Source organism: Magallana gigas, chromosome 10 (assembly GCF_963853765.1).
Source record: "Magallana gigas chromosome 10, xbMagGiga1.1, whole genome shotgun sequence".
In the NCBI taxonomy this organism is placed as follows: Eukaryota; Metazoa; Mollusca; class Bivalvia; order Ostreida; family Ostreidae; genus Magallana; species Magallana gigas.
The window spans coordinates 1,772,344-1,799,812 of record NC_088862.1 but is presented as its reverse complement, the minus strand read 5'-3'; the positions used below and the strand labels follow the sequence as shown (position 1 = coordinate 1,799,812).

The window sequence follows — 27,469 nt, the reverse complement described above, 5'->3', positions numbered from 1 at the left end:
CTTGCACATATAGGGATATTACATAGAAATTGATATCAATGTCAACGTCATGGATGTTTTAAAAATTCTTTTCAATGTATATTCGGACAGTGACCTCCAAAACAAAGTTCAAACATGGAAATATTTTATAAGTTCAGATACTCTATGAACACAAAGATAATAATAAATCAGTTATTAATTTTTTTCTTAATTTCGAGTATCATTCAAACAATTGTTACTCATAAAGATATAGTAAGAATGAAGTTAAAATATAAGCTAAAGTTTTAAGTACAACTACAGGTTCTGAGCGCGGAAAATGTTCCTGCGGAAAATGTGCATGCACCACAGGGTATTCAGGAGTTATGTGTGAATGTCCTAAATCTGTAGAAACATGTAGAAGTCAAAATGGAGTGAGTAGAATCAACATCAGCAAAACTGTTTGCCATTGTTTCAATTTATCCGCAAAGTACATCCAATTATAAAAATCAGGGTAAATACGCAACTTTTTGGCTAAACGAAACATTTATTTTATAACTTACACCTGTCAAATGTTACTGTGATTTTCAGTCTTCAGTCTTTGTTTTGACGACGATCTGCTCTGACCGTGGAGTATGTGAGTGTGGGAAGTGTCGCTGTGACCAAGGGTTCCGGGGAACGATGTGTAAAGAATGTCATGTAACTATCGTGGTTATTCACAGAATACTAATTTTTGTTGATTTAATTTCAGGGTTTACCCAAAAAATTAAATATGTTCATTGACTTAAAAGACTCATTATTTTTAAAATTTTTAAACTTCAAACTTTAGACTTGAAACACTTATTCGATAACTTTGCCCCCCAAAACAATTGAAACCACGTTGTTTCATTTGTTCAACACCTTTAGTTAAAAAAGGGAAACAGTGGTTTACACAATGTATATGTTTTAAACTCAATAAAAAGATAACTTGTTAGCGATTTATAACGTAGAAAAACATGTGAACCTACATTAAAATAGAAAAAAAATCTTTTACACGGTAAGAATTAGAGGAATAGAATCATTCAATATATATTGTTTCTTGTTTTGCAGGCCTGTCCAGGATCGTGTGAGGCAAACTATAACTGCATAGAATGTGTTAGTTTTAAACAGGGTATTTACAATGATACAATGTGTAAGGAAAGATGCCACAACATTAACACTGTTCCTCTGCTGTATTACGAGGGTAAATCAGTTTAGTGAGCCTTTAAATGAAAATTTAATGTTCAAAACTGTATAACACTTATTTCATCTTAATCTAAATCCAATAAACTTAATCGGCATTCTCCCCCGAAAACAGTCAAAGCAAAAAGATAACATACAAGACAAATACATGCCTCAGTATTGTCTAATTGTGTTGCGTGTGTTTTGTCTTTTTAAGATACTAATCTGACTGAAGACTACAAGCATTGTATTCTTCAGGATAGTTTCGGTTGTATAATCCACTTTAACGTTTGTAAGTACACTGGCATGATGTAAGAGCACAGCTACATGTAGCTGTATATCATAGTGTTAGTGTAAATTTAAAAAGATATATATTCATGAATTTGTTTGAAAATCAGAAAGAAAACCAGGATATAATAACCAAACATGTTTAACTTTAGCTTTGATGTTAACTGGCTTTTATTTTTTTTCTACAAATCTTCTCTTTATGTTTTCAGAATGGATTGTTCAGGTTTTACCATAAAAATATTCACAGCAGCTAAACAAATTGTCCACATGCGTATTCAACAGTCAAATATCTTTTCTTTACTAAATTTGTTTTTTTTAATATAGATAATGCAAGCAACAATCAATCTATTCAAGTAAAGGCCATGAAACGTAGGCAGATTTTAGACTTCTTACATTACCTTTATTCATTAATACAACTTATGTATAGTATAATGCGCATGAATATGTTTGGTCACAACATCAACTACCTTAAATGTCTTATTATTTAATAAACAAGTATCATGAAGCATGAAATCATTTTTTCTCCGAGGGATGTCCTTCAAGGCCTATTGATGCAATCCTAATCGGGCTGAGTATATCTGGAGCAGTTTTGTTGGCTGGATTTGTCCTCGTTATTATATGGAAGATACTTACTTTACTTTATGACAACGCTGAATATACAGAACTTGAGTCTGAAATGAAGAACCCAATATGGGAAAGGTTATGTACATTATAATTTAACAAGAGGCCAAGGGCCACATCGCTCACCTGAGCAACAATTGCCTTAATTCTGATCAAATAAGCATTACAGTATCAAAATATCTTGACAACTAAGTACAGTAGATCTTGCTAAAAAAAATTGAAAATCTGCCAATTTTCATCCACCTCTTTTTTTTTGGTAAATACGAAGCCCCTTTTGTTGTTGTACCTGTAAACAGATTTTTCTCCATTCCTATATACCCCCCTCTATTTCGTGGCCCCACTTTTCTCTAGGGAATCATGGTTTCATCAAACTTAAATCTGCATAACCTGTGCTTTCACACTAAGTACTGAGTTTTGGACCGACAACTTTCCCAGAATATTTTTAAAGATATTCCTATGTAAAAATTCAAACCGCCATCACGGCCCCGTCCTACCACTAGGGACTGTGATTTTGCAAACTTGAATTTACACTACCCGAGGATGCCTCTACAAGTTTAAGCTTTTCTTGCCAAATAGTCTTCAAAAAGAAGATTTTTAAAGATTTTCTCTATATATTCCTATGTAAAAATTCATCTCCCATTGTGGCCTCACCCTACCCCTGGACTTTTATTTAAACAAACTTGAATCTCTACGATTTGGGGATGCTTCCACTCAAATTTGGGCTTTCCTGGCCTAATAGTTTTGAGAAGAAGATTTTTAAAGATTTTTTTCTATATATAAAAAATGCCCCCATTGTGGCCCTGCCCTACTCCCAGGGACCATGATTTGAACAAACTGGAATCTACATTATCTGAGGATGTTTACACGCCAATTTAAGCTTTCTTGGCCAAATAGTTTTTAAAAGATATTTTTGAAAGATTTTCTCCATATATTTCTGTATATAAATGTATCCCCCAATTGGGGCACCACCCTACCCCCGGGGACCATGATTTGAACAAACTTGAATCTACACTACCTGAGGATGCCTCCACACAAGTTTAAGATTTTCAGGCCGAATAGTTCTTGAGAAGAAGTTTTTTGAAAAATACCAACAAATACCAATAAATTTCACCTTTAAAGAGGGCGTGGCCCTTCATTTAAACAAACTTGAATCCCCTTCACCTAGTGGTGCTTTGTGCCAAATTTGGTTGAAATCTGCCCAGTGGTTCTTGAGAAGAAGATTAAAATGTGAAAAGTTTACAACAAGGACGACAACGACGACGACAACGACAGACAACGGACAAATTGTGATCAGAAAAGCTCACTTGAGCCTTTGGCTCAGGTGAGCTAATAAAGATAAATAGGCCTTGCATACTATAAAGATTATCAACCCGCTTCATCTTTCAAGAAACCAGTTAGAATAAATCAGACCCTTTACTATGTTTAGTGTCTTCCTATTACGAAAGAAAAACAATGAATTGCTTTTAACTGTTGTCTTTTTTACTCAGTGTGAAGATCTTGTCTACATGGAGGGCAGCAGTATTACGTTGAGACAAAACAAAAGACATGACTATAGCAAACTATTTTCCGCCGAAAATCAAATAAATTACGAGGAAATCGACCAGACTCGAATCGACCTATATTTGGACGCAATAACACCAGAGTACAATGAAATTGGAATGATCAGACGTTCAAGTAATAGTGATCATCTTTTACACAAAACAACTGAATCTGTTTGCTCTGCTAATGAAAATCAAATCGACCTACATATGGACGCAAGATCATCAGAGTACTATGAAATTGGAATGATAAGGAGTTCCAGCAACTTGGATCAGCTCTTTTATAAAACAATTAAATCTGTCCACTTTGCTGATAAAAATCAAGACAGCAACGACCAAAGCTCGTGTTAGTAGTAAAGTAAGGTGTTTACTTTACTCAGCTGTAACCAATTTGATCAAAAGCTTTATCGTGTCATTGCTAATCTAAACACTTGTTGAAGGTTTGTTGACCGTGATGCTTTATTTGTTGACTAAAATGTCAATGTTACATGTATCAATTTTTTTGCATAATACAAATACATGGATATATATAACTCAGACTTTTCGCTCATGATAGTGCGCACGCACACGCAAATAAAACAAACTCACCTATACACATTGTCAAGACACTCACCTTTACAAAATGCTTATTGTGCGAATATAACATTCTTTAATTGCAATCGTAAAGTACAACTGTTTTGTACTTAAAAAATATTTGTTGATATTGTTTGTGTCAAAATTTGTTTTTTTATGTTTCAGTTTTGTTTTGAACTGATTTCATGCGTTTTATTTAATTATTAATTAATTAATAATCCAACAACTAGTAAACTGGAATTGATAATTTTGTTTAAAGTAATTTGGTTAAGCATCTGTTTAACGTCTGAGACTCACAATTCTTAGCGGGGGTTATAACGCTAGGCTCTGTGAAACAACAATATATCATTAAATAAATATAAAAAATTGGTGGTAAAGTAAGTCGCCTACATTTCAATACGATGCAGACTGGTCATCATGCATTATGCCTTTTTTGAAATTGCATTTCATTATTCTAAACCTGTTTCATGCTTGTATTAATTGTATTTACATTAAAAATTTCTTAACATTGACACATTTTGTTTTATTTTCAGCTACATTTTCATACATATGTTTAAATATATCTTCGTATTGCAGCTTTAAGGATGTGTCGATAGATAAACATGGTCAGCATCAAAAGTGATCATTGACCAAAATATTTTAAAGATGATAGTTGTACTAGTAAGCTTACAGCGTACAGCTGACTTGTTTTTGCTCCTATTGGTGAAATGAAAATTTGCCACATGAAAAGGCGCACCCATATATAACAATTCTTACAAATCCTGATAATCATAAAAGTCAATTACGTTCCGTAAATTATTGCAACAGAATGAAGCATATGAAGACATGTTTACATAAAAATAAACTATCCCTGCACTGAAACAATAATAACCTATTCTAAAACCTATAGACATACTCATTTATACAACGAAAGTAACAAAGACCACACCCTCGTAAATATACCATGAAACTGACAAAATATATACAAAAACTTACCGGCTGGAGAAAATCAAATGCCCAATCAGATTTACAGTAATTTAAGGCTACCCGTCTACCAGACTAACTTCTGGACTTCGCCAAAATTAACGAACTGGAGGACGAATTCAACAACGTGGCCGCACACTTGATAAGCAGCCACTGCTCTCACTCACCAAACTGGTTATACTAAAAATAGCCCTAATACCGAACACTCTCGATTAACAAATATGGAACACAACTTGGTCCGAAATTACAACTATTTACACAAACAAAATACAAAAATGAAATAAACTGAATTCAACTTCATCACACACGTAATAACTTATTTGCTGCGCTAACACTTGTGGGTTGTTTGTTTTGGTGCGATGTATTCTGATTAAGACCTGTAGACTTGTTTTAAGCAACATATCACAAGTTGCATTTATAATACATTGATAGAAAAGCCAACTAAGCATTATGTCACCTTTGGCATTTGTGATTTTTTAATGTATACATGGTAAAAAAAGTATTTTATTAGTAATCGATGCATTAAATATATTCAACGTGTGCATTATTAGTGATATATGTCAACTGTCATTTTTTGGTTTTCAGACTATGTTGAATTGGAAAACCATTATAAAAGTTACAAGACAAAAATATTTAATGAATATAGATATTTGATTTCTCTGTATTGTATTACACGGCTTGACAATAAATAGTTGATGCTCAGTAGTCATTGATTATGCTTAGAGTTTAGATTTTTAAATAAACGTTTAATACTATAAAGTTTGTAAAATGATTTTGTTTATCTTTTTAGAAAAGCTTTATTTTTAGCTCCATCTTATAGATATTCGACAAAAGAAATACCACGGCAAATGTATTTTAAGGCGTATTTTCATGTCACTTTAACTCCTTTTACAGGGTTAAAGGCTTCTAAATAATTTGTGTGTATTTGCCGTATTTATTGAACGCCTAACTTGAAAAAGGTATATAATTAATTTAATTTTCGATCAAAATTAAACAAATAAATAAAGAAAAACCCAATGTAAATCGATTAAAATTGATCAGGAAAGAGTTGTCAAAAGTAATCTCCTTACTTTTATTGATATTACGCATACAGGCCCTAATTTAAGGAAGATTTTTTTTGAACTGCGAACTAGATACAAAAACTAGATTAGCATTGTGGCATTGAACATCAATTTTTTTTTCAAACTCTTTATCAACCTTAATAATATCTAATTTGGTTTAAAACATTGGGGAATTCCAAAACCAAAAAGATCAATATACAGCTGTATAACATATCTAAATGGCTTAAAATCCATGCAACAAAATGTTAACTTTTTTATTGTGTAACGTTACTTCTACCTTTATACCTTAACTTCAATTTCACTGTTTATTTTCTTATTTTTAATTCAATTTTTACATGGCCTAATAAAATTGGGGGGGGGGGGGGGCAACTCCATGTTAATCACTGCGCAAAGCCCCCCCCCCCCCCACCGCCCCCTCCCCCCCCCTTCGGATGCTACGAACCTGTGTGTTTTGATTTAAAACTGTATTGTTTAATGTCATGTACATGTCATGTACATACACAGCCATGATCTATCATTGTTATATAGATAGTTAAATATAGCATATTTCATACAAAGTACTGTAAAAATAGTGATGCATTAATTGACTTACCGGATAGTACAAAGTATCAAAACATTCTTTTTGTTTTGTACTGGTAGACACCGGTGTGTCTACATATTGAAAGCTCTTTTATTTTGGACTCAAAATAATGCAGTCAGGTCACATCAGTGGTAATAATTTTGTAAAGCCTATTTTCTAACCCATCCTTGAATTTTGTTAAAAAAATGATTTACTTGTTTGCACCTTAGAATGATCATCCAATAGAATTCTTGATGCAACTTAAATCGTAGCAATTAGTGAGAATTGTAGAACCGGATGCTTAAATTGCAGAAAGACAAAATTTTCTTAACGCAGGACGTACGAATTTCATTAGAACGCCATGTGTACAGTATTTTGTATCATAGCTACAAACATAAAAATGATCTTCCAAATAAAATGTTCAAAAAGAAATTGTTCCCAAATGCCTGGACAGTCTCTATCTAATTGTTTTTTATACAAACAACATAAGCTAGAATCTTCTAGAAATCAGGATACAAGTTAGAATTTGAACTTCAACCACCTGATTTTCCTAACCATGCATTTATGCATTCAGATGCACTGACCATGAAAATCATTGCTTCGTGTATCCGATCTACAACCGAGGTTGTTAGATCAAATAATAGTGGTATGCGCAAAAGGTTATACTCAGTTTCGGTTTTCTTTTCACGAAAAGAACTTTATAACTTGCCGTCGATATTGACATGCGAAGTCAAAAACGTTAACAAGAGGCATGCGATTGTCCTTTGTGTGGTATCTCGTAGCAACATTCCGTAAGTTTAATTTACTTAACATTTCTAAGGCTAAAACATTTTTGTTAAATCTAAACACATTTCATTGGAATTTCAAATGGTTTGGGTAACAAACAAATCTTATGTATTCCCTTTCCAAAAACGATAAAAATCATTGTGATTCATATCTTTTTTATTTAAAAAAAAAAGAAATCTTGTTTTCCCTGGAAGCACAATATATTTTAAGGTTTTGAAGATAGACACACTTGACCATTACAGTAGGAAATCTTTTTTAAATGTAATTTGCAATGACTGCATTTGCTAAACCTTATTATAAAGGGAAATTTATTAACACCTCAATTTTTTCTCTAATTTTTCGTTTAATTTAATTGATCTTTTTTTTCTACAATGTACGAAACTTTAAAAATACAGATAGAACTAAAAGATGACGCTTAACCATATGGCAATAAAGAGTAAACGACTAGAAGGTATTTTAACAACATTTATATTCGTTTAAAAGATGCATTCTGTGTAATGTGTAATATATCATAAACATTTATAAGAGTGATAAATTCTGAAAGTGAAGAAGTCGGTGTTAAAGCTGAAAAAGACTCATTAACAAGTTCATGTACTACCGTACCTGTATATGAACCCTTTGATGTCATTTCAACTGGGACTCGAGACCGCCGTGTCGTTCATGTATTACCTACGTTGACTTAGATTTTCTGTATATCTTTCTTGTTTTTTGTGGTATTCTTTGTATGACAATTAAGAATTAATCTGTATTTCTCCTGAACCGAAAAAAGTGCGGAAAACGTGATACCTGCAGGTGTACGTTCCAACAGGTGAGACCTCCACAGCGAGCGAAATACTGAGAACTTTACAGAGGTCTGCGGTTTATTAGGTAGTTGTAGGGATAGAAGAAATGAAGATAAAATGTCGTGGACAAAGTGCTTTACACTAAGGCTTTAACTATATTTAAATTATCATCTGCGCAATTTAATACATGTATAATGGTAATTGTATGATAACTGTTTCCAATATTTATTTTATGCATCGAATGTTCTTTATATTGAACATGTTTATTTTCATTGTACATTACATGGGCATGGATAAATCATTTCTTTCGATATAGCATGTCGTTTTTCACACAAAACTGAACAAACATGCCAAGATTATAGTGTGCCCTGATATCTGCTTAATTATGACATATTTATACATCAGTGTGTTTGGAGCTTGCAACTTTTTTCTTCCAAATATAGACGCGGTTTAGCAGGGCAGACGCAATAATAGTATGATTAACAGGTTGTATTCATTCGGCTTACTTACGTTATTACAAGTAAGCCTCAATTACACTTTGTTGAATGAAATCGATGAAATACATGTAACAGGTGGTAAAAAGTCTTACATGTAACAGAAAATCGAACCTAGGGTCTCTGGTGCACCGGGCCTGCGTTCTAACCACTGCACTATTGAGACCCGATATATTGACTGAGCAACTGAGCTGTTGAGACCTGATCCATATTGAATGACAGTCACACATCTGTAAACCCAGTGACATACAATGAAGGAATATAAATGCATACATTCAAGTTAAGGCTTTTATGTCTTTTATTTTTAGAAACAGCTTATTAAAAGTTATCAGTATGACATAAGTGAAACCAAATTACTTACAAATGTATATATCATAAGGAAATAAAAGAAAATGAAGTGTCTTATTACGGATGTTTTCTGAGGTATCAAAAGTTAAAGTATAGGCAAGGGGCGACAATATTTCAATGACAATAATTCTCGAACTTTCAAGCTTCATTGATATTAATGTTATCCTGCCTTCCTTATTTTTGAATGAGACGGAAACGTATACTTGAATTGACAATTGATGACAGTTCATCTCTTTTTCAAATTACAATTACGTAATTTGTCTTAGATTATCTGGTTCTTCCTGGTTTAATTGGGTAAAACTTAATGTCAATGTCATTACCATGTAACAGTTTTAAAAAGAAAAGTAACACGCTTTATGCAATAAATGTGACTATGCTATCTTTTCATACACCATACATATGTTACCTGAAAAATAATAAAATTTGAAAGTGTTAATTTTCTAAATAGAATTTTCAGAATATATGGTGTTGTTACTTTCAACATCTCTTAATTTTTCATATAATACTAAAATGCATTAAATTTATTTTTATGCGTTGTAATTAGAGAACTTAAGTAGCATTTAAAATAGAAATCGAACCGCGTATTAATTTCCTCCAGGGTTGAATAAAAAAAAGTATATACTCCGTATATTATTATATCATTGTTACTACGAATACATTTGAATATTGTTTTTGCAACATGTACTTTTGTAAATAAATATCTGAAACAAAAAAATTTAAAAAAATGTAAGAGTTGTTACACTTGGCGCATGTTGGCGCATGGTCTTCTAGATTGATTGATTAAACTTATCAGGTTTTATAGGTAAGGACTGCAATTAGATAATCTGAGATGAATTCATTATTTTGTATGTGAATTAAAAGTGACAGAATGACAAAAAAAACCCGTTTATATGTAAATATTATTATCTTTTCTGGCAGCTTATTACAAAGTACAAGTGTATCTAATGGGTATTTGAATATTTTTATGAAAGTTTCTTCTGAGATTTGTTAGGAAAATTAAAACTTGATTAAAGATTCAGTAAAATAAGGCCTCAATACTTCTAATGCTGCTCAAAACTATATTTTAATAGTCTGACAAAAAAGACATAAATTCTATTTGAATTGTGGTTTTCTTGCTATAATTACTTCAAGACAGGTTTTATTCACATAAATGTGTAGAATTATTTCGGCGGAAAACTATAAATCTGAAATAAAATATTGATATTGATATGTTGCGTCATGTACCTGTCGCAATAATACCTCATTAAAAATATGATTTGTGTATGTAATTACATATGAAAGGGAAATAATGATAAACTGTGTGTTTCATTACGGATGTTTACCGGGCACTTACTATACATACACGGTATTACGTATTCTGACTTGATACTTCTTTCCCGCAATTTTCTAAAGCTGTATTGTAATTTACAAGGGTAATATTCAGCCTTTATCATATCAAAAAGAAACAGGAAGATTTAAGGATGCAGTGCTATTAGATTGCAGAACATGTTTTGTAAATATCTTATAAATACCCGCACACTGCCTAGAGTTGAAAATCCATCGTGTCAAATGTAAATGACGTTTTAATGCTTGTTTGATCATAAAATTTCTTTGCTACGAAATTGCATACAATTATGTTACCCTTTCGAGATTCAACACGGGAAAGCTTAAAGATAATATAATTTTTGATAACAAATACTAAAACATGTATTATCTTTTTTTAATTAAAAATATGTAATGTGGAGGGGTAAATACATTGAATTTTAAAAATAAGATATGCGTATCAATATTTTATTTATTATCATTAAAATATATAAAGGGCACAATTTTACAAATAAAAATGCAATCAATGGCGCTGTACACACAAATGAAATACATAGAATTGTTATGTATGCAGATTTTAAAAATGTTGTCTAAGAAGAGTTCACTTTTTTTTTCACGATTTTGCAATAACTGCAACCTTTTGATGGTACATTCCGGCAATCCGTACAAGACACTGTTGGTATAGTTCAGATGGCTAGTAACTAAGGACTGTACCATTTGCTTGCACGAGTCGTCAGTGAGGTATTGGCGAATATTATTGATCAAGAACAAATTCAAGGATATTGCTTTGCATTTTTTGCTGACTAATTTCTTGAAAGTTAAATGTTCATCTAGATAACAACCGAGATACTTGATACACATAAATGAATTTACACTAGCACCCACAACATTTATGGAAGTGGAAGAAGACAAAGATAGCATCTACTGACTTCCAAATAACACAAATTCAGTTTTACTTGGGTTAAGTTTCAGTCTGTTTAGATTCATCCAGTCATTGATATTAACTAATACATTCTCTAAATGTTTCATTACACGCTTTTCATCTACGATTGCGTTTGGATTGAAACTATCATATGCGGAGTGGTCATCGGCATAACCCAGTGATAAGACCCCTGAGTCTTTGATGAACTGTTGTAGAGTACTTGCGTATACAGTGTACAGCACAGATCCACATAAACTGCCCTGGGGTACCGAAAAGTTCAGGCATCTAGACTGCAATTTAGAGGTATTAATATGCACTTCCGCCTTCCTTGAGGAAAGGTACGATTGAAACCAATCAAGTACTGACTCGGACACTCTAAAGATAATTTGTAATGCTTTACTAAGTATGGGATGGTCACTGTATCGAATACAACGGAAAGATCTAATGCGACTAAGGCGGTGACTTCATGCCTCTCCATTTTCCACAGAATGTTTGATGATAATTTTAGTATAGCTGTTTCGGTACTGAACCCCCTTCTATATGCACTTTGATAATCCGGTGACTTAGTTTATTCGATTCGAGAAATTTCATAAACTGGTTTAAAGCACACTTTTCAACAATTTTTGAGAGAAATTAAATTACTCACCGGACGATAATTTTTCAAAATTACATCCAAACCGTTCTTTTTCAATAGGGGTCAAATAATTGCTCTTGTCCATTCATTTTGCAAAAACACACGATATTAGGGATTTATTAACTATGGAAGTAATTGTTGGCAATAACACCTTGGAAAATTGCTTGATCAGTTTTGATGGGATTGGGTCAGTTGGGCAGGTAGTGGACTTAGAGTTTTTGATCTCAACTAACACATCTTCGTCAGAGACTGAATCAAAATGTTTAAAGTCGTTTTTCCACTTAGATTCAAGATAAGGGTCAAAGTTTTCAAAATCATCTAAAGTTTTGCAAATGGTTAGAATTTTATCCATAACAAATTAACTAAATTCGTCTGCTAGTGATTCGTCGCTTGTGCTTAGCGGCATGGGATTACTATTAGTTCTTCCTATCAATCCCAACACAAGTTTATACATCTTTGATGCATCTTTTCTACACTCAGTAAAGTTCGAGTTGATGTGCTTGTATTTGTTGTATCTGAGATGTTTTCTATAGGCCGGTTTGGCACATCGGAAGGCGTGGTCATTATCCGCAGTCTTGTTCCCTCTCCATCTTCTCTCCGCTGACCTGCAGTGCGTCTTCAGATGACATGATTCCTCTGTAAACCATGGTAACGTCGGTCGGATCGTCAATAATTTCTCCTTTTCAGGAGCTGTTTGTCTAAGATATTTCGGAGTTCAGAATTGTTAAATGTTGCTAAATCTTCCAACTTTTCATGTTTCGTTGCATTTTTATTGAATTGGACGAGATCATTCATATATTGTGTCGAATTTATGGCACTGAGTTTCCGAACTTCTCTGATAATCATAGGCTTGGGAAGAGATATTTAGGTATGAATGAAACTATGGCCACTAATCTGAAAATTTTCGATTGGTTCGGACAAAACAATTTTATCGTTGCTTCGTAGCATGATTAGATCAAGTATGTTTCCTGATCGATGTGGTTGGCAGTTAACAAGCTGACACAACCCCATGACATTACACATTTCATTTAATGCAGTCGTATCTAAGTCATTAACTTTTTTGTAATGAATGTTAAAGTCTCCACAAGTACAATACATGTGCAAATATTAAATTTAACCAGATTATACATTTAGATATACACATTCTTATAATGATCCAAAACTGATACACTTTTTGGACAACTCTCGTATTTTTTTTTCATTTTGAAATATGATCATGATATGCTGTTATCTTTGGAAACGTATTCATTCATAGAGATTGTGCATTGTATAATTTGAATTTAAAAAAGAACTTCTTGTTGTGTATTTCGTTGATTGATCAGAATAAAAAGTCAAAGCACACTAAATTGAGGTAAACCAATACGTGTTATTGTTTGATTTAAGTAATATTTAAATAATTATGATTTTAACAAATATTAAATATTCTGTTAGTTGCTTATTTACGTGAAAAAAAAAACTTGCATCTTAATGTTCATATTATATTGAAATAGATTTCAATAATCTTGAGAATTTAAATGAAGAAATGTCGTAACTCTTACACAAAGAACGAAATGATAAATTCCTTGAAAAGATGAGTTTTTGAGCAGGACTTTCACTAATTTCTGTGTTACTTCTAGTTGTAGCAGATGCTGTTGTTGAAGGTCAGCGATGTTTTGGATCGAGGTGTGGTGATTGCTTGATGAATGAAGGGTGTATATGGTGCAAGGACCAGGTAGGAATGTTTAAAAATGCAATAACGTCAATAATTTAGATAGAAATTAAACATACATTCTCCTTAAGTACGCAAATGTCTTATTTTTTTCAATCAAGTTTAAATAAAAAAACAGTGTTAAAAATGTTATACATTGGTATTATGAAATAACATAATATTTCAAATATTTCATTGGTAGGATTATGTACGAAATTTAATACCTATTGTAGTGTTGCTGCAGAAAACTAAATACTATAGGAATTTAATATGTTTATTTGAAAGTGATTGTCGTTTGATACACAATATATGATAAGCATTAAATAAATAATAAGTGCTATTGTTTGAATTGCTTGTTTTATTTGCTTATAAATTGAAACAACCTAAGAGTTTAATGACTCATATATCGACATAACAACAGAACCAACAGAACAAACAGAAACAACTAACAAACAGTTTAATGACTCATATTACGTCACATTTACAAAAGTTAATGTTTTCTTCATTTACAATTGATGGTGGTTTAGCTATTATTATTATTTTTTTTTTTTGGCAACAAGGTTTTTTATGCTCAACGTTGTGGAAGTTTTCTGGAACTAAATGTTTCCGGTTGTAAAGAAGTTGTACAAAGGAAATCCCACACAGTTAAGATACTTGAGGTAAAAATATGTATGCATGTATATATCGAAAAAAAATACCATATATATTTATACAAGACAATAAAACTAAATCTTCTCTCTGATTATTGTGTAACACAGTGATATCTTTGTGAGAGTTTATTAATTGAATCAGTTGTCATTTGACAAGCTTACAAATTGACAAGTTGACATATTGGCAGTGGTTCTACGTGAGGAATACAATATAGATCTTTGCACTATAAAAATAAATATGTTGTTACTCTTCAAATTATACCAATACATTTCAATGATAATATAATAGAATGTTTTGCATCAAGCAATCCTAAACTCAATCATTACAGGGCATTTGTTATATTTATAAATATATGACCAGATGTTAACATCACAAAACCTAAATTCTTCCACTAGAAATAAAAACTTTTGCGGAAATTCACTATTTTTGATGTCTCTATGTATTTCAAAATAAACATTTATTTGTAATATAAATGCCTAACTCAATATGTATACAAGACGGACATGTTCTTACTTACAATTATCAGACAAAACTGCAACTGACAATACCTCCTCTTTCCTCAACATACAGCCGAACATGCAGTAATCCCTACTATCCATTTCCGTAAAACAATCATCAATCACAATCAAAAGTGTGTAAAATTAGATATCAAAATTACTTGTTGCCAAAATCTAACATTGATGTAATTATTAAAAAAAGATACAAGTATTCAAAAAAAATTATTTTACAAATTTAATAAAAATTTGAATAATGTCTAGAATCTCGAGCCTGATTTAATTAATCTTACGTCTGCCCTCTTACAATTGAAAGACTTATAATTATCAAATCACAAGCTGTATCAAATAGCGAACATTTGTAATAATCAAAACATTTGACAGAAAATATTGATGTTATATTACAAAAACGAGTAAAATTCGCCCAGAACAAAGTTATACTGATATAATGTATGTGTACATAAAATGACAACCTAGGAAAATATGATATAAATTAACATAATCTTATTTGTTTCATGTTTATTCAAAATACATTTTGCTATAAAAAATATGTTTGATTTGACTTATTCATTCATATTGAGTCGCTTTGTATTTTTTTTAAAGTAAACTATATTTAGGTTTATTTGTATATTTGGGACATGTTTGCATGCTAATAATATTTAAATGAACTATGTTTGTTTACAGAACAAAGACTTTTCTGATGGAGGTTCGGGACTTGATCCAATTCAAATAAAACCACAAAGAATAAGAATCAGACTGGTACCAAGTAAGTTAGCATTTAGAAATCCTGCATGTGGTATTTATATCAGGTTTGTAATTTTACGTTAAAGGAATACCAACTCAAGTGAATATAAAAAGGTGATAAAAATTATTGAGAGTGATCAAATTAAACATACATTTGATAGACTATTGTTAAAAAACATCTAAATTTCAGAAATAGATTAATTTATACAATACCTGTTTTAGAAAGGACTATATGCTGCATAGCCAAATATCTGTCCCCAATTTCAACTAATTTTAAAATAGTATCGTATAAAACTCAAATCCTCATAAATCATTGTACAGAGGATGCCTATTACTTCAATCTTGATTTTAGTCATTATTAGTCATTTGCTGTTTATATATGACGTCGCCTAAATGACCTAATTCCCCAAGTTCGCAAACAAATGAAAATATTCTCATTTTTGCTATATATTTTTCATTCGGAAGTGTAGAGCGCAGGTCTGCTCAAGTACGATATTATCATGTTCTTCTGCAGACAGTTATACACATTATAGTAAAAATTGGTACTTGAGCAAGCCTGCGCTTGATGTTTCCCAGTCGAAAAACCATCGAAAAAAATCCATATTTTGCTACAAAATATCAATTTATCGAAATTAGGCAATCTTCATGACGTTATTTCTACATTATGACGTCACTGTGGTGAAAACCTTATATTTAATATGATTTTAACTTTCTTTCACTTTATTTTTAAATCTCATTATGAAACTTTGATTTTGGGGGCAAAATATGCATAATACACACATAGTCCTTTAATCTGCAAGATAAACAATGACATGACTACGGGAATAAGTAAAATGGCTTTGAAATATCTTTATTCTTTAAAAGATTTAGGACACGAGTTGATTTTTGTTCATTTTAGAAATGTTTTTTTTTTTGTTCATTTAAAGGCAGACTTATTATGGGTTGATAATTATGAGGCTAGGTTTACCACGGGTAAAAGATTATCCCTCAAAATAATGCCAATCACAAAAATGCCTTCTGGGAAACCATGAACTTTATAACTTCAATATAAAGTATCGATAACATTTCCCTTTATATGCTTCAGGGTTTTTTTTTCATTGCAGACAGTGCACGCCATAATGTGATGTTACACTACAAGGTTGCACGGAACTTTCCACTTGATCTTTACTTTCTTCACGATCCTTCTAAATCAATGGAGAATCTAATAACAAGTCTCACTCAATTAACAAATGATATAGGTATCCATAGATTATTAATTTGAACTAATTATTTTGATGATGTACATATTTCGTTTTTTAAGAAAAATGCTTTATGCTGGTTATAGTTTATCATTAGAGGGAACATTTAAAAACATCATTTTCCCCTTAATTTTTGTTTTCTGATAAACCAAAGCAAATATTATTTATAAACTCCTAGATCAATGATTTTTAATTGTATCAAATTCCCATTGTGAATTTTTATTGAAACATTATACTAGTTATAAAACAAATTTAGATGGCAGAGATTAAAATTAAGTAAATGGCGTATTATCTAAATTCTGAACTTCCTTAATGATAGCTTAAAACTTCATAAAATGTGAAAGAGGATGGAGTTTTAAACTTATTATCCGTTTATTCATTGAATCATTTTCTTTTTTCAGCAAATGAAATATCAAATATCACAACAGATTTTAGGTTTGGACTCGGAACTGCCATGGACAAAGTTATCAGTCCCTTTGTTCGCAGAGACCCTAAGTAGTATGTTATATGTTAACCCGATAACAAACTGTAAAATAATCTACTTTGTGTAGTTACAAAAAAGTTTAAATTTATATATAATTCTAAAATATTTTGATTTTTTTTTATAATGCTATTTTTTAAATTCTAAATGGTTAAACCATGACACCTGGAATAATATGTGGGCCCCAGGAGTTGTTTCATTGTTCAACATAGAAATTAAGAGGAATGGAGAAAAATATCCGTCTGAAGAAATAAGAGCGAGCGCAGCTCGCCGGCGCGCAGCGCCTGAGCGAAGCGAGCTCTACCGGCAAGGCATGTGTGAATAGAAAATTTGGACTAGTTTCACATTCATGCAACGGATTTTTTTTTGGCGTCAGTAGTTCAGGGGGGGGGGGAGCTCTATGATGAGTCAAGTTTTATATGTAGGTTTAAGAAAACATGTCTTCTGTTGTTAATTTTATTTTTTATTGATTTATTATAATTCATTGTTTTATCACATGCTGTGCTCGCCCCAACGGTCGCACCGTAAAACATATTATGCTACAATTTGTGAGATTACAATAAAAGCAATTTTTAAATAGTGTAAATTCTTAATTGGTAAATCGTGATTTCAAGTAAAATACTGAGCCCAAGAAGAGGATCGAAGTTTAAAGGGGCATGGTCACGATTTTGGTCAAATTCTATTTTTATGTTTTTGTTATTTACAATGTTTTAGAAATGCATTTCTAATGATCAAATACAATTTGAGTCATTTGTTGAGTTATAAGCAAGAGACAGGGCTCACAATGCGTTGTCATGTAAACTAGGCTCGTGCCTTGTTTTTGTTTACAGAGGTTCAATATACCATCAAAATTTTTTTTCCACCTTACTTGTCAATCTTTTTATTTATTTTAAGCATAGATAAATAGTTCCTAACGTTTTACGCATTCGTTTTAGGTTTGAAACTGAAATTTTTACTTTAACGTTTAAAATGTAAACAAACGCTTTGTTTACATAACAAGGAATTTTTAGCTCTGTAACTCGCTTATAACTCAACAAATGACACTCAAATTTCGGATGCCTATTTGAAATGAATTTCTTAAGCATTGTCAATATCAAAATCGGAAAAATAATTTTGGACCAAAATTGTGACCATGTCCCTTTAACAGAAAAGTATTTAGGGAATACATTAAGAAATCTTCTTCTCTAGAATTAAACTGTTATAATATGCAAAACTAGTACGCTTAATTATTATAAAATATGGATCAGCATTTGAAAATCTTCATATACTTACATGTATATCAAGGTCACATTGTTTTACCTTTTAGAACAATATTTTTTTAATATATGTGTGTAATCTATTTGATAATCTTGTTATCTTAAATACGTTGAGTTCAAAGATGATAAGAATGACCATTTGATGCATTTTAGATCTTAAGATACCTTAGATATGATGTCCAAAAAAAGTAGGCCTCTTTCTATATAGTGTGTGACATATTGTCAAATCTTGGAAAATAAGAGAGGTTTATACATTTAAAAGATTGAAGATTTAAACATTCTTTATTTGATCACATTTCTAGTTTTGTATTTATTCGATAAGTCAAAATGACTGAACATTCTGGGTTTCAAAATGTATTTGTAGTTTAATTTATCCGTTTAAATAATCTTAAAAGGTTTCAGATTTTAACATTATTTTATGAATTTTCTAGTTTTGTATATATCCGATTAGTTAATTTGACTGAACATTCTGGGTTTCGGTTCTCAAATGTATTTGTAGTTTAAACTATCCCTGCGGTACACCATACATTTATTGCGACCATCCGTATTCCTTTTTACATCGACAATCTCTCACAGCTGATACAGATGCGTTTAAGGTAATAACTAATTTTATACACTTAAATAATTTTTTTCCCAAAATATCCAGTGGCTTTCTGAAACTCATCGAAAATATAAAATAGGTCGCTAACTTTATCAAAAAGACAACTTTTATTATGAATTTTATGTATATGTACATGTATTAATGCAATCCAATAGGGTATATGTTGTATAAAGCATCAACTTGTTGGTTTAACGGTTGAGATGGATTTCTGCTGCTTGAAATTAAATCATTTATTCCTACAGTCTAAACCTTTTCCAAAAAATGTACAAATCATTATTATTGAATTTATGCTATTCTCTTTATATTAAACCTACAGGCTGCATTAGATAAGGTAAATCGTACAGGCAATCAAGATATAGTAGAGGGTCTTTTCGACGGACTGATGCAGGTTATGGTGTGTGGGGTGAGTATTAATGTACTACATATACTAATGGTACAACTATAAAGCATATAGATAGTTTAGCAGAAACATAATTTTACCATATATAAAGCATTACAAGGCTGTACGTTTGACAGGACTTATCTACATATTTTCTTACATTTGTTTAGGATAAGATAGGCTGGAGAAGAAAAGCTAGACGGATGGTTGTGTACGCAACAGACGTCAACTTCCACCAGGCGGGGGACGGGCGGGTAAGGTGTTCTCTATGGGTTTTTATCTAATTATAATAACCAGGGACTAAAAAGGTTTTCTCAAAAAATAATAACAATAGCCTGTACACTGTGCATTATGAATTTTTTAGATATAATTTTAAATCGTATTATTATAGACATATTCTATTTGAGATATTAAAGGAAATTATTAAATCCATAATTCAATTTTAAATTTTTAACTTATTGCATGAAAGTGATTGGCATTGTAGACAGCAGGGATTTTGGAACCAAATGATGGTTTATGTCACCTTGACGATAAAGGATACTATACAAAGGCAGAAATACAGGTACTTCAAGCTATTTACATTATTATATTCTATGCAGTACGAAAAAAATCTATGAAAGGTTAAGTGACATTTTATCCAAATTGTAAATCTATCATTATTTTCAATGTCAGAGCAGTAGTATATAAAAAGGGAATAGCTTTAGATTTTAGTGGATAGAATTTAATTTAATTTGTATAACCTGTTTTGTACGTAGCAAGACACGTTTCAATGCAGCAACGTCAAACACGTACTGATCCACTTGATATTACGTTTGAATCTAACCAGGTTAATGCCATTCTTAAAAGTAAATTTCATTCAATTGGTATATAAAATAACAAAAAATGAAATTATACAGAAAGAACTCAATGTCTTCCAAAGTTATACTCGTATAACATTGGTTGGAGCAATGCGCTGATAATACAGCGTTAACTGCTGCAACCCAGGTTATACTCTTATAACTCGGGGACACATTGAGTTTATTTCTTAAGTGTTTGATTATTTACTTGGATAAACCATCTTCATTCAGGATTGCTTTATTTATCAGACAGAATTATATATGTTTAGAATCAGCTTTAAAAATTTGGTATGTTATGAGGTAACGCCATCAATGATGTAAAATGGTACATGTAAATTATTACAATATTATAACTACCCCAAAAACATGATTAGATTATTTCAAACTGAAAGGAATGACGTGAAACAAAACCTTTTTAACAACACTTCATATTTTTATGATAACATATAAATCCGTCACCTTAATTATTTACATGAATACAGGATTACCCCTCCATCGGCCAGATTATTCAAAAGGCGCGAGAGAACAACATCAATGTTATTTTTGTGATTGGAGGGAAGGAGAGTAGTATAATAAGGTCGATTTATTACGATGGATTGGCGAGACATCTACCAGGCAACATCCATAACGCATCAGCTTTGTCCAACGACTCCAAAAACATACTAGATATCATCCGTGAGAATTATCGGGTATTTTACATATTTATAATGCTTCCTATGTAAAAGTAAATACTAATTAGAATTTGTTGATAGTTATTCACGAAAATAATGCACCTCTGAATACTTACGTTATCATTTTCTTCAATGTTCCAATCATAAGTACCATTTTCAATAATCTTTATGTAAGGAATATAATGCGCCAAAAAACCCAAAAATTTACAGATTCATTTTTTTTTTTTACTTTTTTAAAAACAAATTAAAGCTGACTATGTTTTATACTGTGTTTCGGTTTCATTCTTTAAGAAACTGAGGGAAGCTGTGAAGCTATCAACTGACGGAATTCCTAAAGAACTTGTTCTCAAAATTTACAGTAATTGTGGAACTGGGTAGGTACATGTATATTAATGTTGTCACCCAAAAAATGTCCATTATGCAGATATTAAGAAAGTTTTCATGAGGGTTTTACTATTCTTTATTTCATTTAGATTCAATAATCACTCGAACATACCTGGAGCAAAAATGTCCAATTAATTTTGAGTTACTATAACGATTGTTCAACTTCTGAATGATAAAATGTATCTGCTACACGGTAACATATCTACGGAAGCCCGTTGGTGCCACGTATGAAAAATATTTTATCTGGCGGCCGCCAGATAATTATTTGGCGGCCGCCACTTATTATCTGGCGGCCGCCACATAATTTTCTGGCGGCCGCCAGATAATTATTTGGCGGCCGCCACTTATTATCTGGCGGCCGCCACATAATTTTCTGGCGGCCGCCACTTATTATCTGGCGGCCGCCACATAATTATCTGGCGGCCGCCAGATAAAACCTGGCTTCCTGATGCGCGCGCATGTTTTAATGGGAGCTTTTTAGGGAGTTGTGGATACACTCTAATTTATTAGTTTTATTAATTATTTCTGAAACTTGACATTAAATATCAATTGCAGAGCTTAGGATTTTGAAAAACTGGTTGAGTTGAATGTATAGAAGACTTTGTTGTTAGAATCTAGAATGAATTTTATATTACTTTGTGCCTTGTATTATACATGTATGTTGTAAAACATGGTATTTTAGAGTTGATTCTGAACTTTTAAAACTGAAGTAAACACCCGTTCAGGAAATCTTAACATTAAAAAACCTTATCTTGAGAGGAATTTTATGTAAACATGTATAAGTAAAGGAACGCGCTGCCTTCTATATGTTTTAATTTTGGTATAAGAATTTACCAACGCAGATTAAAGTCAGCTTTATTGACCACGACAGCTAGTACAGGCAATATTATCACGAGAGCAGATCCATCTATGACTTTATAAGGATAAACAAGGATAAGTGTGAATTAGCATTCGTGGCCATAAAAATGAAACTATTTAACTGACTGTGTTGTTAAACTTTTATTCCAAATCACATGAAAGGCAGTACAATAAAAAGACCGCGATCGGCCACAGTCTCTCTGGGTAAATCAAAGTACTGAGAGTACTGAAAGGCGGGGTCTTGAAAGTTTGAATTTGTAATTGTTTACGTTTTCCTCCGTTATGTTCCAAAAATTATGAGCTTGAATTAGTTGTTTCAATCTACATGTAGTATGCTAAAGTTCGGTCTTTTGTAATTGCCTGATACTTTGTCATAATTTTGCTAAATCCCGACCGGGACTGTTCTTCATAATTGTAGAAAATTGACACAACGGTATATTATGTAAAATAAGACCCCAATAATTTTTTTAGAAAACTACAACTTACCGGGAAAATCAAAACAACCATTTTTAGTAGGGATGACAAATTGGTTAATTTTTAGTACTCGGTTACTTGGACGTTTTTCCGATCGAGTACCCGGGTACTCGTTAAGAGTGTAAATAAATCTGAACAAGTACATTGAGAACTGTAAAAACTTGGTCACTTTTGTAAAAATTCCTCCTTACAATGTATGTTTAAGACAAATGTGATTTAACATGTTTGTCGCCCCCTCCCCCCCCCCCCCCCGTATAGAATAAGCTAGTTTACTCGCACAGCTGATATTAAATTTTATGGCGGCCGCCAGAAAATTATGTGGCGGCCGCCAGATAATAAGTGGCGGCCGCCAAATAATTATCTGGCGGCCGCCAGATAAATATTTTTCCTACATGGCACCAACGGACTTCCGTACATATCAAACGATGGTATTTAGATTTTGAGATATTCAAAATTTACAAAAAAATGGTATTATCGCTAGTAGTTTAAGGCAACTTCGAGTTTAATGACCGTCAATGTTATGATTAATTTAAAAATTGTTCAATTTTATGAAAACAGCGCTGAATATTAAAATCAATGGGATGTGTTTGCCACGATATTATTTTTCTACCTCGGAATCGAGTCGATCTTGGAGCTGCCGTGACATGGTATCACGTGACAGTTTAAAATAGATAAATATTTTACCTTAACACAGTGTAACATTACCACGAAGTTCATTTGTATGTAAGATATAACAATTCAATCGACAATTAGTTCATGTTTATTCGTATAACTGATAGAATCCTATTGTAAATTGCATAAAATAAATATTGTCATTATTTATTAGAAACCCCCTCGACTTCTTCAATTTCATTGAAAATACTTGGTATTTTTGGTTAACAACAACAAAGAACAGGATTCTAGCAGCACTTCTCATGTAGTTTAGGTCATATGCTTTTGATAATTGCCGAATTCATCTTTCATGATATTCATGATATTCGGGATAGTGTTACACTTTTGCCTTTTTTGCACACACTGCATAGGAAATGCCGGTCAAGCCATATAAATGTCTATCTTATTACCTTATAAAACTTGCTAACAAAACAATATATCCATACTCGTATTATCCTAATGATATCCAAACTGACATGTATCTAAATATCGTGTATCAGTATGAAATAGGTCATATTGCGGCATTGTTTACCCTGCATTCTGATGATTTGTCTCCCAACATTGATCTTCTCTATTACCATGCATATGACGTCATCAATGAAAATTATACGTAATGTAGAGAAATCGAAGACATATGCAGTTAAAAGAGTTTTTAGTGACATTTTTTAAGTTAAAAATTAAATCCTTCTCCGTGCCATATTTCTGGTTTTTGTGGTGCTAAGCGGGTGAGAGCCATTGACTCCCCCTGGATGGGACATTAGTCCATCGCAGGTTAACCACCAGCGTAAGCCGGTACCCATTTTCAGCTGAGACAATGTAGATCAAAGTACTGAAGTACAGACGGGAGTTGATTTTATCGATTGTTATTTATTTCAAAATCAACGATATGTTATTTTGCATGGCAAGTAAATTCCTATAAGTATTTGAATTACGCACATTTTTATAATATGAATCCTACAGGAATTTCGTGAAAATCCAATATAAGTCATGTTGTGTAATATTCAAAGAATTATTCCATCAAACTACGTATTAGTAATCGAAATAGTTATGAGAAATTGTTTATATGGATCCAAGCAAAATTGAACTCTCGTTCAACCAGACTCTCAGCTGTATTTGTTAATCCCCGACAAGCAAGAGAGGCTCTATGCTGGTCGGAGATTTACGGAGACAGCCGAGCGTCTGGTTGAACTAGACTATATTGAACTCTGGCGTAGGAATACATAAAATGTACGACTTCAAAAAATATCGTTCGTAATTGTTTGTACCATTTAAAATCTGACTATTTACAAGGTATCTATAAATGAATTTCCTTGAAGAACAATGCTAAAGAACCCATTGCATCGAATTTATTGATTAGAACTAAATGTTGTCAGCGGTGTTGATTTGTGCTTAGGTCCAAACACTGTTTCACTCTCGGTTTGCCTGAGTAACAGCATAGGAGAGTTGATTAAAATCAACTCCAAATAAAGTGCCTTGTCTAAGTGCACAACACTCAACATCAAGTGACCACAGCAGAATTTGAACCAGCGACCTTTCGGTTACTGGCCTAACGCCAATAACCACTGAGCCATGCGTTTAGGCATTTTATGCTTGTAGTTTCTTTTATAAGTTAAACCAGAGATAAAGTAAATCATTTTGCTTATTGTGACGTCATATCGATCAGAGAAATTTTTACTAAATCGATTGCTGAGAGTTGCCTTATCATACCCGCAATAAATTGATAGATATTTTCTTAAACTTACTTTTTTCAGGGGGATCCTTGAGAAAACTAACATGTGCGAAAAGCTCAGCTTTGACACTTGGGTAAACAGTAATGTATATTCTTTTTCATTTAAATTTGTTTAACAATGCTCTGATATCGACGGTTTTATTGTAATAATCAGATAAATGTTAAGACACAATAAAAAACAGGACACCCTTAGTAATTCTATGCACCAAAGCATAATGTGATCTTTAATAACCAACGGCACAAATCAGCTATCCAGAAATCTATCCTTATAATCACTATAATGATAATTAGTTGGCATACAAGAACATTTATCAAAATATACATCATTTGTGTACTTTTAATCTTTCTTAATGATTTTATGATGGAAAAAGGATAACATATCAATTCTGTAAGATTATTCAAATAAAAGCATATGCCAAGCTTAAGGAGGTTGGCACCTCAAATACTAGTAATGTCAATAATCCAGAAACATCTTGAATATCAAGATGAGAACCTAATATGTTTATTTTATTTGTGACCTATGTCACATGCCATTTTTTGGAAATATGGGGCCCGAAACAAAAATGATAATTTTTCTGATATTATTGCTTAATAATATAAATTTGGCATGGAAATTGATTAATTGAATCAATCAAACAAATAGTTATTTCGTTATTATTTCGATACAATATGAAGTTGAACACATGTAGTGACTATAAAAGTAATATCCAAGTCAAAGTTTAAGAAAATATTGCTTTACTGATGGCTTCAAATGCCAGTAAATAATGAATACAACAGCAAATGTAAAGATTGTTACAAATTTTGGAGTAATCAAAATATTCTTCAAATAAGAAAAATTAAATGTCATCTTTTCAAACATTTACATACAAATAGACATACATTTAATGTCTCATATAAAAGTAAAACAAAAGTAGAAGTCATATCTAAGAAAATGAAGATTTGACATGTAAAAAGCTCATTTTAGGCAAACATTAGAGTTAATTTTCCTTAACTTCTATGAAATATAGGCTATATATACGCCACAATACATCAATAGAAATATATAAATATTGTTCAAATGTGTTTTTCAGAATAACATGATATATCGTAATACGCAAACTATTTGAACGGTTAGTCTGCGCTGCAAATTAGGAAGTGAAAATAACAGTACTATTATTACTTATTAGGTTAGTTACTGACTCACTACGGAAATATATTGGGTTGGTCAATCTCATAGATGGCGAGGCGAAGCCGAGCCTTCTATGAGATTGATCAACCCAATATATTTCCGTAGTGAGTCAGTAACTAACCTAATAAGTGTTTTGTTTTCTCGAGGACTATCAAGCGACATATTTATTCACAAATAGCGATGATCTACGCAAAGCCATGTACAAGATGCCTTACATCTCGTCCAATTTAACTCATTTGAACTCTTCAAAATTTTCATCTCACCTTTCAAATACATTTTCAAAATCTTTGCTTTACCCATGTTTACTTACAATGTTTTGTTGCTATTTAATTTCAAATGTTTTCTCCCTTTCCTCTGCAGAGATTTGAGCAAATTTCGTCGCTGCCATTTTGTTCTGCTCCAGACAAAACAATGTGACGTCAATATTCTAAGGGCAACTACTCTAATTTTAAAGAATTTCAAAGGGCAACAACTCCAAATACTTTAAGAACTTACAGCATGCAGTTTATGTATAAAATACTATGAAATGTCGAAATGAGTAAGCGAAGCGTCGACCAATGACGGCATATTGCCTAATATTATTTCTCACAGAACAAATATAGAGATATATGAGGCAATCACGTGCTATGTTTAAACCAATGAAAATGTGACATTTCAGTCCAAGGGAAAACAAAAAACAATAGCGTTATTTGAATTGTTCATTTTCATTTGAAAAACCTGCCACAAAATATAGTCCCTTACTAAACTCTGTAAATATATAATTTTCTTTTCGCAATTTTAGTAAATATGATTTATTTGGCATTGTTAAATATAAAAATACGAATGGAAATAATATATAATGCACAATTTTTAGATAAGAGGTGACATAAAATAATTACCCTCAAAGAGAGTAACGAACCTCTTTAAGGTCAAGATTTACAATAAATATTTTTTTCCCACGTTTATAGGTTAATTTTACAGTAGCTTTTGAATCAAAATTGACCACGTGTCCATCACAAAGATCGTTCAACATGACAATATTCCCCGAGGGCCTGGAGGATCGAGTACAGATAGAAGTAGAACACCAGTGCGATTGTGACTGTCAGCGGGAGCCAGAGGCGGTATCTATCTATCTATCTATCTATCTATCTATCTATCTATC

General features: G+C 32.1%; 1 protein-coding gene and 1 non-coding gene across 7 annotated transcripts in view; both read left to right on the top strand.

The window, feature by feature from the left end:
- Nucleotides 1–567: 567 nt before the first annotated feature.
- LOC105327572 (uncharacterized) lies at nt 568–1,797 on the top strand. The gene is made up of 3 exons (XR_010709912.1): nt 568–654; nt 1,045–1,177; nt 1,373–1,797. It is a non-coding gene; the product is annotated as an uncharacterized protein (transcript).
- Nucleotides 1,798–7,481: 5,684 nt separating this feature from the next.
- LOC117683862 (integrin beta pat-3-like) overlaps nt 7,482–27,469 on the top strand; it is a 57,351-nt gene continuing 37,363 nt past the window's right edge. For 2 of the 6 annotated variants that reach the window (XM_066073181.1, XM_066073178.1), the window contains exons 1-9: nt 7,495–7,549; nt 13,643–13,737; nt 14,274–14,372; nt 15,543–15,624; nt 16,706–16,840; nt 17,242–17,338; nt 19,077–19,173; nt 19,495–19,581; nt 19,728–19,811. In XM_066073181.1, coding sequence (XP_065929253.1) covers nt 7,510–7,549; nt 13,643–13,737; nt 14,274–14,372; nt 15,543–15,624; nt 16,706–16,840; nt 17,242–17,338; nt 19,077–19,173; nt 19,495–19,581; nt 19,728–19,811 — 816 coding nt within the window. In that variant the 5' untranslated portion in view covers nt 7,495–7,509. Of the gene's footprint in view, nt 7,550–13,642; nt 13,738–14,273; nt 14,373–15,542; nt 15,625–16,705; nt 16,841–17,241; nt 17,339–19,076; nt 19,174–19,494; nt 19,582–19,727; nt 19,812–20,041; nt 20,120–20,875; nt 21,083–21,355; nt 21,439–25,182; nt 25,235–27,275; nt 27,429–27,469 lie in introns of all 6 variants that reach the window. The other 4 variants (XM_066073180.1, XM_066073176.1, XM_066073179.1 and 1 more) reach the window with 3 other exon arrangements.